Below are 12,781 nucleotides of genomic sequence, written 5' to 3'. Positions count from 1 at the left end.
AGCATTCCTGGAGACTGGGCGAATTACAGTGGGAAGGAGGGAAGGAGGGAGGGATAAGCGGGAGACTGAGAGAGAGTTTTAGGACTATGTGGTCACTGACAAGAGTCTCTGTGGAGTACCAGCGATTGAATAGACAGGAGGATTTAAGGGAACTGCTTTGCAGTGGTTGGCTAAAGTTAATAAGTTCCAGCTGTGTTTCCATTGCAGGCAAGAACACATACTAACATACACAAAGATATTATTCATAGAGTCGGCAAACAATGATGTATCTCTGTCATAACAAGATGGTGTTTACCACACCTGCCACTGAATGGCCAATTTATACGACCATAAAAAAATGTACAGTAAAGTCTCGTTATATTGATATTCTCGGGAGTCGGAAAAAATACCGATATAACCAGACTATCCATATATCCGATCCTGCGCCGAACTGCATTAAAAGTGGGCGGATCTTTGATATGGCATGTAATTTTCTCCTTGAGTTCATGGATTGCGTATCTAGCATGCTTTTGTACTACAATACATTTTGTACTACAGTAAATAAAAATAAACTTACGCTGTAGTGATTACCGGTTACCGGGACATAATTCACCCCGGAACTATCGATAGGGAAGGTGTTGCCACCCGGAGGGGTAGGCGCGAGGGACGGGTGTTTTCCGCTGTGTGTGCTGCACTCTGGTGGTGGAAGTGTGAAAAATAAAGTTGACTGGAAGCAGCCGTTCGCCGTCTTCTTTTTTGGTATTGAAATCCTTAAGCAAAGATTGATTTAAGCTGCTTTTGTATCGATATAAGCAGACCAAATTGGCTGGCGGGAGATGAAAAGGGCATCGTAGTAACCGGATTATCATAATAACCGGGTATCGTACTAACGGAGCTAATTATATCATAAAAGACTAGAAATTTGCCGGGAAATGAAAATAGTATCGTAATAAGTAGTAATTCGTTTTAACCGATATCGATATAACGAGACTTTACTGTATATTTTTAACACATGGCTTGCTCATACTTCTCCAAACCCTTCGCTGCTCATGCTCTCCTTTGGGGTGTCACTCGATTCAGACAAGACAAACAAAAACGAGACGAGACGAGATTTTAACATTCCTTTTATGGAATATGCAATGAAAAATATATTAGAAATATATGACAATGTATTGCAATGTACTTATTTCATGTCTGCTTCGTGACACGCTTCTTCACTTTGTGTGTATGCTAGCAGCCCCCGCCTACACTCACCGAGACAAAGAGACTGTATGACTTGACACAAGGGCTCACTCTCTTCATACCATTGTTCTAAGAGATTAAGATTAAGATATGCCTTTATTCGTCCCTCAGTGGGGAAATTTGTATTGCACAGCAGCAAGAGTACAGAATCAGTTAAGCAGTACAAAATACACAATATAGAAAAATAAACAATATAAACAACCCAAGTATTAACAAAAATCAACAGTTTTTCCCAAAGTTATATACTACAATACAGCAGGGGTCTCAAACTTGCGGCCCGTGAGACGCTAGTTTGAGGCCCCCACCTTGATACCAAAGTTTAAAGTTGAAATGACAGCTTAAAGCTGTGTGCACACCGGACACAATTAACATGATTTTGCCCCGCCCATACTGTTACCCTACCCTGTTACCCCGCCCTGTTTTGCTTTGGATTAGCAATGAAGCTAAAGGCTTATGACGCTGGGTACAAATAAATGCAGGAAATGATTTGGAATAAAAGGGAAAATACACGTCAAGATAAAGCATCTCATCAAACATGTTGTTAAAGTTACGACGCTGCTCCCAGATGGAACTGAGTACGATGCTAACTTGCTAATTGGGTCAAATGATTAAGTTTCATTAATGTTCATGTTAAAGGTTAAATAACTGTTAATACTGTACATTTGAATATGAAAAAAATAATTTCTCTACCAACTGTATGTGGTTTCTTATCTTTTTCTTATTTGCTGTTTTATTATTATTTTACTTATTTATTACTGATTGATTGATTTATCGTCTTTTTTTTTAATTTGTTTATTTATTTTTTTATCTTATTTTGTGTATAGAAAAATAAAAATTAAGATATTTGAGAAGAGTGGAATGTTTTATCAGATATTTTGGTGTGGAAAACCGGAACCAAAGTACTGAAAAAGTTTAGGGTACAGCAGAAGCAAAAACATTGAAGATAGTTTTTTTATTGATTTTTTTTTTCCAATTTTTAATAAATGCGTTTTGGGTTTTTTTTTAAAACCTGATGCACCCCAAGTAAATTGAATTTGAGACCCCTGCAATACAGTATGTAGATAATATGAAACGAGATGAGATATATGACCAGTCTATACACTGAGATCTTGCTAGTGAGTTAATATGAGGCATTATGGAAATACTTCATATAGAACTTAGTATATTGCATTTAGAGCCCTTAATATTGCACATTGAGGTTGATCAGATATTGTGAATACAGTGAATGGAGTCTGGAGTAAATATATATATACTGAATGTAAAAAATGTAACAAACTATGGAACAAACATGTCAATGTGCTGAATCCAGAAGGAATTCTCTTTCTGCTTATTTGGAGGTGAGAGATGATGCAAAGCGGGAATGATTATCAAGTTCGTTTTTATTTTTTGTTTTGAGTCCCAGGCCTAGTGCCCTCAACACGACTCGTCCTAGTTCAAGGTAATGTTGTTCATGACTGTTGAGGGACTGTTGGACAAAGTGCGAAATCTTAATGCTTAATCAACAAACATTAGTAGTGAAGCACAAATACATACCTTTTATCTGTATCATTGTGTCTTAGGAGATGTGTTTTTTTGCAGAAAAAGTTGCCTATTTTCACAAAAAAAGAACCCAAATTTGCTGGGTCGTGAATGCTGAATTGCAAACATACGGGGATCCGCTGTACATGCTGTGTTTGTTGACATAGGCATAATTCCTGAAATCTATAATGAGACCCCAAAAGAAGCAATACACTCTGCTGCAATGTGCATGCATTTGTGCAGCTGCATATTGCATGATAGATGGTTCTGGGTGTCTTGCTGTGAGTGGTTTTTCATCTTGTTTCATCATGGTGCAAAAGGGGGGAGGGGTGCAGCAGACAGAGAACATTTTAGGGCTTCTTTGGTGAGCAATTTTTTAGGCCAGATTACACCAAACGTGCACATGTACAGCTGTTTGAAAAGTCACGAGAGAACAGAGCAGAGATGAATTGTTGTTTATTTCTAGTTTAATAGTCGGTGCTGGACTGATAGCAACACATCTGCTTCCTCTTAATGGTGGCTCGTAAAGGGGCGTATGGGGCCATACCTGGATTTAACCACATAACCTCACCTGAACATTTCGCTCTCTCGCTCTCATATGCTATCTCTGCAAGTGTTTCGTCCTTCAGCACATCGCAGTGTGGGTGCACAGATGGCCACAGATGGGGTCGCAGACCTAGCAGACTTCCTAATGTATTAAAAAGTGAAATCCCAAGCTTGGTGTGTACGTGTGAGCTCTGTCCCTGTAGCTGTTCAGATTATACAGCTGTCTATAATCCCACAGAGGGAGTAAACAGACTGGGCGGCCCCCTTATCCTCCTCTTCCTGCCTCTATTTTACTCCGCATGTTCTGAAGAAGGTAAAAATGACCAAACAACTTCATGGCGTCTCTGTGAGGTGCATGCTTGAAGACATCCCATACAATGACACCACACATTTAATCAAAGAGGAAGCTCACTGAGCCATATGGTTGCATCCCCGCAGGAAACAGCCCAACACTTTGTCAGCACGGATGGCTTGTTTGTGTGCTTCTTTTAGAAGAGAATGGCCGCTTCTATTTACACCAACTTCTATCTACAACCTGGTGTGTTTATGTTGAGAAGAGTGTCTCTCATTGGGAGAGCCCCCTTTTGCTCTTGAGGATCACTGTGTCAATGACCCTCGTACTGCACACTCCGCCGTGACGCTCTTTAAATACAGAAACAACTGTTGATGGCTTCTCTGTGACATCTCAGAAATAGGACTGAAGCAAAATAAGCCAGGAGTTTTTGTTGAGGAAATACGCATACATACATATACATACATATATTACATATTACTAGCAAATTTGTGGTTTTGTCTTTGTAATTTGAATGATTTGTAGTCATATTTATAGGTATTTAGTGCTCATTGCCTCTACTGTAGCTAACATTAGCTAGCTACAGTTTGCTAATGACAGTTAGCTAATATCTGAGCAAGTAAAACATCAACAACAGTAATATAGAGTAGACAGTATTGCTGATGCTTCATATTTATGTTGGTATTTATACTCCTATTACATATTACTAGCAAATTTGTGGTTTTGTCTTTGTAATTTGAATGATTTGTAGTCATATTTTTAGGTATTTAGTGCTCATTGCCTCTACTGTAGCTAACATTAGCTAGCTACAGTTTGCTAATGACAGTTAGCTAATATCTGAGCAAGTAAAACATCAACAACAGTAATATAGAGTAGACAGTATTGCTGATGCTTCATATTTATGTTGGTATTTATACTCCTATTACATAATACTAGCAAATTTGTGTTTTTGTCATTGTAATTTGAATGATTTGTAGTCATATTTATAGGTATTTAGTACTCATTGCCTCTACTGTAGCTAACATTAGCTAGCTACAGTTTGCTAATGACAGTTAGCTAATATCTGAGCAAGTAAAACATCAACAGCAGTAATATAGAGTAGACAGTATTGCTGATGCTTCATATTTATGTTGGTATTTATACTCCTATTACATATTACTAGCAAATTTGTGGTTTTGTCTTTGTAATTTCAATGATTTGTAGTCATATTTATAGGTATTTAGTGCTCATTGCCTCTACTGTAGCTAACATTAGCTAGCTACAGTTTGCTAATGACAGTTAGCTAATAGCTGAGCAAGCATAACATCAACAACAGTAATATAGAGTAGACAGTATTACTGATGCTTCATATTTATGTTGGTATTTATACTCCTATTACATATTACTAGTAAATTTGTGGTTTTATCTTTGTAATTTGAATGATTTGTAGTCATATTTATAGGTATTTAGCGCTCATTGCCTCTACTGTAGCTAACATTAGCTAGCTACAGTTTGCTAATGACAGTTAGCTAATAGCTGAGCAAGCATAACATCAACAACAGTAATATAGAGTAGACACTATTGCTGATGCTTCATATTTATGTTGGTATTTATACTCCTATTATATAGGAGTACTCCTATTACAACCCTATAGAAAATGATGCTGTATAGAAGTTCATTGTACTCAACATTTCCAGGTCAACTTTTTGGCAATTGGACTAGAAATTGCACATTTTCCGAAATTTTGCAAAAGTTTATGTGTGAGGTGGCACACCTAAATCTCAATGGATTTCCTCAAAACTTTGCAAAAGACATTTTTATGTTCATTAGAAAAAAATGGAATACCAGCCAAATTGATATTATGAATTTAAAATTTCCCATTCAAATTTGATGCACCCTAACGTACATGGATTTCTTATTCAGACTGTGATTACAATTAAAGTGTTTTTTCCGCTATAAAATAGATCCCTAAGCAGTCTACAGATGGTCGGAGGAAATCTTTGGGGATTTTACAAACGCTGTTGGGTTTATTTTGATTTTATTTTTAGGAGTAGTGTAGGCGGATCATCACTAAGACCAATCTCATGACAGCGCTGGCATTTTGAAAACAAACATTTTCACTAAAAGGTGAGAGAATATGTTAGACAAATGGCACATATGTTGACAACATTGTTCTACTGTTTTACCTGGAATGTACATGTTGCACCGGTTTCTGTACATATTGCACTTGCTTGCGTTCATCCACACCTCGTCGCCAAAGTCGTCATGCGCCTGTGCTCAGGTTGTAATATTGCAAGAAAGATGTGCTTCCAGCAGCTGAAAAGGGCAAACAGAAGCAGAAAAAATGACTTAACACTACTTCATCACAAAAGTAGAATGGCATATGGTGCAGTGCAGACATCTGGCAAGACCCGGCAATTCTAATTTGGACCGTCATCAAGTTGTGCACCTTTAAAACTGTACTGTAAAAAAAAACCCACCTGAAAGTTCTCTTCGGGATTCATGCATTATTCAGTGAGAAACAGAGAAAAATGTGTGACACTGTTAACAAAAGGAAGCTTTTCACTCCTTTACAGCAGTGTTTTTCAACCTTTTTTGAGCCATGGCACGTTTTTTTGCATTGAAAAAATCTTGTGGCACACCACTAACCAAAAATGTTCCAAAATGTCACCACAACCTCACATGTGCATCAATAAGTCTATCGGAGGAACAAGGTAGGTGTTGCCACACGGACCAATATTACATTGCTCTGCCAGTCTTTACACCACAGACACTCCACAGTAGCCACGTTTTTACATCACCACTTTTTCTCTTTCCGAATGACCTTTCGGGAAAAAATTGTATCCATGGAAAGGAATATTCCAATCTCTTGTCTACATGCGCCGTCATGTAGAAAATCAAACAGAATAGTCAATAGGGCATGCCCATAAAACGTAAACATCAACATCACGTGATACCGGTTTCCCCGAGTTTTTCTTTCACTTGTTGGAATAACTCCGTATTGCCAGTTTTTCGTCTGTCCAGTCTTGAAATTTAGTTTGAATCAAAAACAAACTTTGCTTAGTCCAGTGCCGATTGCTGGCCTCCATTTTTAAAAGTGAACAACGTCTGGATCTGCGTGTTACGTCATATCTGAGCATGCGCTGAAAGAACGCACCCAGGATAAATTTAAACAGGAAAAGATCAAATTTAATCTTGCTAATATTTTATAATTAAACTCAGGACATGTTTTATATAGATATATATTTTATTTTTTTAAATAAAACTGCACTTGTGAATAAAGTATAGAAGGGTTTAGATTCTGTTCCACAGATGGCGGTAATGCATACGAAAGCTGCTTGCCAACCGCCAATAAACAACAGAAGAAGAAAAACACCACGAAGAAGAACGCAGTCTGACAACTTTCCGTTTGAGCGGGTACAAGATACCTCAATCGGATTGGTTAAAGGAATATTCCATCCCTGTTCAATTTGTTCCGTTTGAGCAAATAAACCAAATGCAATTGGAATATTTGGGTCCATGTATACTATTGACATAATGGCTATTGACATAATATTTGCAAATGATGATTAATAAATGTTAATTATAAAAAGTGATATTGGATAATTCCTCACGGCACACCTGACGGTTTCTCAAGGTACACTAGTGTGCCACGGCACAATAAGCAACCAAATGTTGATGTAAACATCGTCTATGGCAGGTTTGGATGATATTTATATCCATATATGTATATAGACATAGAAGATAGCACATGCTCGTGACCACGTCCACTCAGGTCTTCTTTTCGCTATCCGTGCCACATCCATTTGCTTCACACCACCGCGCCTCCTCTTGCCTTGTTTGGTCCTGGAAGGGTGTCTGGCAGAAGACTGTGGAGCCTCTGGTAGTGAGATGGAGCTCAGCTGAAAGTCAGTCCCAAGTGATGGACAGCAGCAGATCCAGCTGCACTTGTCACTGGCAGTCAAGTTGGCTGTCTGAAGCGAGGGGGGGGGGGACGAGAGGGGACAGCCGGTTGAGGAGTGTGTGCATGTGTGTTTTGTGTGTGCTGGATGTTAGATCGCAGGGCCACTGATTGGGATGTCAAAGCTACACGGTGTGTGTGAAGGAGTGGGGGTGGGGTGGGGGGGGGGGGGCTCGGTCTCAGTCAGCAGCAGCTGAGTGGGTGAGCAGGTGTTACTGTATGTCTCCCAGGCTTGTGTTTCTGCAACCAGCAGAGAGACAATACACAGTTTAAACCACTTCCACACCTTGCATTGATTTGCTTCGGTTGTTTTGATGGAGCTTGTGGTTTTTTAGGACACTTGGGTCCCAGGTGACAATGTCAGCGCTGGTCTTTTTAACCTCTCTCTTTCTTCGTCTTCAGTTCAAGAACTCATTTTTAACATTTTTCTCTCCTTTGCTTTTTTCTCCTTGCCAGGTAGCAGAGTGCAGAAGGTTGGAACAATGCCAGATTCACCTGCGGATGTGAAAACCCAGCCCAGATCCACCCCACCCACCATGCCTCCTCCGCCCCCGGCTGTCAGCCAAGCAACCAGTCGTAATGCTTCGTTCACCCCCGCCACCAGTAAATCAAGTAAATACCTTCACTTCTTTGTTTGTTTTCGTTGAACCTACTCCATGTTGAACTCCTCTTCTTCTGTGCTCGAGCACCATGTCAGCAAGATAAGCAGGTTCAGAGAACAAAGTGAATCTAGTGAAACAGCTTATGAGAAAACCTCGTTGAGAAAATTGCCACCGATTCTACCTTTGAGACATCGTAGAAACCTCATTGGAACGAACTTGTTATAAATGAGTTTGTTTAAACAAACACCTCAAGGTAAAGTGCTGCCACACAGTTGTATTCGAGGTAAACGTACTTTATTGTGTGAAAGGCTGTGGCTACACATTAACACCAGTCAAAAAGCATGCATATACTATTACAGTATGTGCATCGATGGTGTAAGTAGGGAAAAGTGCAAAACCAAGAAAACACTTCTGCACGTCTTTTCAGTCTTTGATATGTATTTATTGTTGCTTAGATATTGGTGACGCTACTTACATTAACACAATTAGGAGTTAAAGCAGATGACTACAATGTGTTTTATGCTATTTAGACAATTGTCACTTCAGAAGGAATTCCATTCATCCATCTATTTTCTTAGTCAATTTTGAGCTAGAGATGGGGTACACCCTGGTTAGGTTAACTGCCAACCATAGAACACATACGCTATAGAAAAACAAGCATTCATTTGGGAACCTTTTTGGCTAGGAGAGTCATGAACCACATTTAAAAATATATATTTCTATGAAAGACATTACCGGTAATGTTTTTTAACACCTGATAAAACTAAATGTGTGGATTTTTAACCCTCCTCTTGTGTTAAGGTCGGCACAGAACCATTTTACATTTTAATGCATACAAAGAATCACATAACATTTGTTTATTGCATCAAGGCTTTTTTCTTACTTGTTTGATATTCTGCACTTCAGCTTAGTAGGAACTCACTAACATGGTTAATAATAATAATAATAATAATAATAATAAGGACTAGATTTTTATAGCACTTTTCAAGGCGCCCAATGTGCTTCACAATGAAGTGAACTCATTGACTCGCTCAAATCGAAATGATACCCAACCCTATTTATTATGCACCATGACTTTTTGTTATTGTTTGTCTATATGTGCCCTGCGATTGCTGCCGTCCAGTTCAGGGTGGACCCCGCCTCTCACCCAAAGTCAGCTGGGATAGGCTCCAGCATACGCCTGCATCCCTAATGAGAATAAGTGGTGTAGAAAATGGATGGATGGATGGATTTTCTACAGAATGTGTAATGTCGGTAATGTCAGTAATGTAAGTGTGACATCATTATTCTTGCAAAATGGACACTAAAATACACAGAAACCGCTGCATCAGACGTGGGCCAGCTGGAAGGTGCTTGTCACTGCTGTCCTTCCATATAGGAACTTTTAACTTTATTGAGATAGATGGATGGATGGATGGATGGATGGATGGATGGATGGATGGATGGATGGATGGATGGATGGATGGATGGATAGCTAGATAGATAGCTAGATAGATGGATGGATGGATGGATGGATAGCTAGATAGATAGATGGATGGATGGATGGATGGATGGATGGATGGATGGATGGATAGCTAGATAGATAGCTAGATAGATAGATGGATGGATGGATGGATAGCTAGCTAGATAGATAGCTAGATAGATAGATGGATGATGGATGGATGGATGGATGGATAGATAGATAGACTTTCTTTATTGTCATTGCACAATAACACAGCAGTGAAATTGCCGTCGAAATGTCCCGTATAATAATAAATAATAAATAATAATGTGGAGAATAAATAGATGTAATAATATAATTTATAATTATAAATATAATAATAAAAATATAATAATTTGTACAAATAATTTAAATAATTTAGAATAAATAATAATAAGAATAAATAATAATAATTAAATACACAAACAGTAGTGAATTTTACAATAATATTTCAGAAGAGTAGGGCGCATGTAGTTCATATACAGATAAAAGTTAATCATACATTTTTTTAGTTCATAAAAAAATTAAATAAATGGGACTAACAAGTATCTGCGACCAGTCCAGAGCGTACCCCGCCTCTCCCCCAAAGTCAGCTGGGATAGGCTCCTGGGATAGCATGAGACGCAGTGGAGTTAACTGCCATCAGTATTGAACACATTTGTGTAACCCGACCCTCCAAAATGTGGTTCTCTCTGTCTGGAAGCTACTTGAGTGTCAAGTGTGCTCCTCAGTGGGCGTGTCTTTTGGTGAGCTAAACGCCCTTGCTGTTGACAAGTGTCTTTGAGTGCTTGTGCGAGGGCGGCTGTAGCATTGTGTGCGCGCACATGTGTCTGTGTTGTTTACCAGCTGGCAGGAGGGCGTCAGGACAGGGGGGCATCCGCCGGGGTGGCGTTGCGACGACGAGGCTACTTTCTTCCCTATATAGCAATGTCAGGCCATGTTGTTTCACCTGTTATGGCGGGTGGTCAGCGGTGTAGTGGTCTCCTTGCACGCCTCTCTCCTCTTCCTCTCTAAAACCAGAACACAAGTGTCGTCTGTTGGGGTCACATGGTTGTGTCCAAATGTGTACACACCACCTACTGTATAGAACAGGAGTGGTTGCATTGCTTTAACAAAATTGACAGGGGGGGCAGACTATATATTTTACATAATAGTCCACCTAGAATTATTATATCTGTAAAAGTGTCATGAAAATCTGCGATATGTGCTTGTGTCCCTTTTTTCAGGAGCACTTTGTAAAGAGCAGACCGCATCAAATAACCAAATTACTTAAACCATCCAAAGGTTGGCTCAAGCTATGATGCCAGGTTGTATGTTAAGTTTAAATGAAATACTTTGGAAAGAACAGGCGGACCGTATTCAAACACTTGGCGGGCCGTATGTGGCCCCCGGGCCGTAGTTTGCCAACACCAGTTATAGAGGAATAAGCAAAGCATGAGCAAATACAGAGTCGACACCATCACTTGATTTACATGTTGATTTTAGTTCAGCTGATTGGTATTGGGCGGCACCGAGTGGTTAGCGCGCAGACAGCTAGGAGACCAGGGTTCAATTCCACCCTCGGGCATCTCTGTACGGAGTTTTCATGTTCTCCCCGTGCATGCGTGGGTTTTCTCCGGGTATTCCGGTTTCCTCCCACATTCCAAAAACATGCTAGGTTAATTGGCGATTCCAAATTGTCCATAGGTATGAATGTGAGTGTGAATGGTTGTTTGTCTATATTTGCCCTGTGATTGGCTGGCGACCCCACCTCCTGCCCGAAGACAGCTGGGATAGGCTCCAGCACCCCCGCAACCCTCGTGAGGAAAAAGCGGTAGAAAATGAATGAATTAATGAATTTGTTGGGCACGGTGATCGAGTGGTTAGCGCGCAGACCTCACAGCTACGAGACCAGGGTTCAATTCCACCCTCGGCCATCTCTGTGTGGAGTTTGCATGTTCTCCGGGTACTCCGGTTTCCTCCCACATTTCAAAAACATGCTAGGTTGATTGGCCACTCCAAATTGTCCATAGATATGAATGTGAGTGTGAATGGTTGTTTGTCTATATGTGCCCTGTGATTGGCTGGCGACCAGTCCAGGGTGTACCGAAGACAGCTGGGACACCCTCGTGAGGAAAAGCGGTAGAAAATGAATGAATGAAATGAATGAAATGAATAGCGATTTGAACTTAAAATGGAGGAAGGGTCAGAGTTTGTTTGTGCCTGTGTGTGTGAATATTTGACTCCATTAAGAATATGCAAGTGATTATTCGAATATGTGGTTGAATGTTGATGCTATTCTGAACCTCAAAGCTGCAAATCTGCTTTCAGCTGGTGGACATGTGCAGCCCCACATTTAGCTACACACCTGCCGTTGGAATAAAAGCAACACGGGCCACAGGACTATTTTTGGCACCTCATTTACAAGTTCCTCTTATAGTTGTGTCCTAGTGAGTGAGTTGGCGAAGGGGGGAGAGGCGGGTGAGGAACAGGGTGAAATAGACACAAGAGCAGGTGGACGGTCAAATGGTAACATTTGTGAGACAGCTGAAGTGAGCAAAAAAGCGGACACATGATTATGATAATGAATGTGTATGCATCATATACTCCATTCATGGTTTCTTGTTTTAGGTCGCATGTGTCTTCTATTTAATTCTTCATGCACTCTTTCATCAACAGGCTAAAGCGCAAAAAAGTGTCAGCACCCATCTTGCCCCCAGATGTGGCAGACGCCCCTCGGGCTTCCTGAGAAACTAAATGACCCAATTCATTTTTAACCCCCCCTCTTCTGTTTATCTACAGTGCTAAATGGGAGCAGTCACTCCCCCACGTCGTTGAACGGCGCCCCGTCCACTCCAAACGGCTTCAGTAACGGGCCGGCCATGTCGTCGACATCCTCGCTGTCCAACCAACAGCTCCCGCCAGCCTGTGGCGCCCGCCAGCTCTGCAAACTGAAGCGCTTTCTGACCACGTTGCAGCAGTTTGGTAACGACATCTCGCCTGAGATTGGGGAGCGAGTGCGTAGCCTCGTGCTGGGGCTGGTGGTAAGTTTGTGGACAGTTTTAATCATTCCTTGATCAGACCGAAAATCCACAAATGGTCAAATGCGAATGTGCAGGAATCCACTCTATATTGCCTACTTCTTTGTTCCCATCAACCATTATAGCAGTCATTGCAATGGTTAACTTCATATGTCTTGTCTT

General features: G+C 40.5%; 1 protein-coding gene across 7 annotated transcripts in view; it reads left to right on the top strand.

Annotated features, from left to right (window-relative positions):
• cbfa2t3 (CBFA2/RUNX1 partner transcriptional co-repressor 3) overlaps nt 1–12,781 on the top strand; it is a 47,743-nt gene that overhangs the window by 15,955 nt on the left and 19,007 nt on the right. For all 7 annotated transcript variants that reach the window (XM_078795595.1, XM_078795589.1, XM_078795591.1 and 4 more), the window contains exons 2-3: nt 7,974–8,129; nt 12,381–12,622. In XM_078795595.1, the coding sequence (XP_078651721.1) occupies nt 8,000–8,129; nt 12,381–12,622 (372 nt within the window). In that variant the 5' untranslated portion in view covers nt 7,974–7,999. The remainder of the gene's footprint in view (nt 1–7,973; nt 8,130–12,380; nt 12,623–12,781) is intronic.

This window comes from Doryrhamphus excisus, linkage group LG13 (assembly GCF_037039965.1).
Source record: "Doryrhamphus excisus strain RoL-2023G ecotype Guam linkage group LG13, RoL_Dexc_Guam_v1.1, whole genome shotgun sequence".
In the NCBI taxonomy this organism is placed as follows: domain Eukaryota; kingdom Metazoa; phylum Chordata; class Actinopteri; order Syngnathiformes; family Syngnathidae; genus Doryrhamphus; species Doryrhamphus excisus.
Note: the sequence above shows the minus strand (reverse complement) of the source record. Positions and strands in the feature narration are given on the sequence as shown.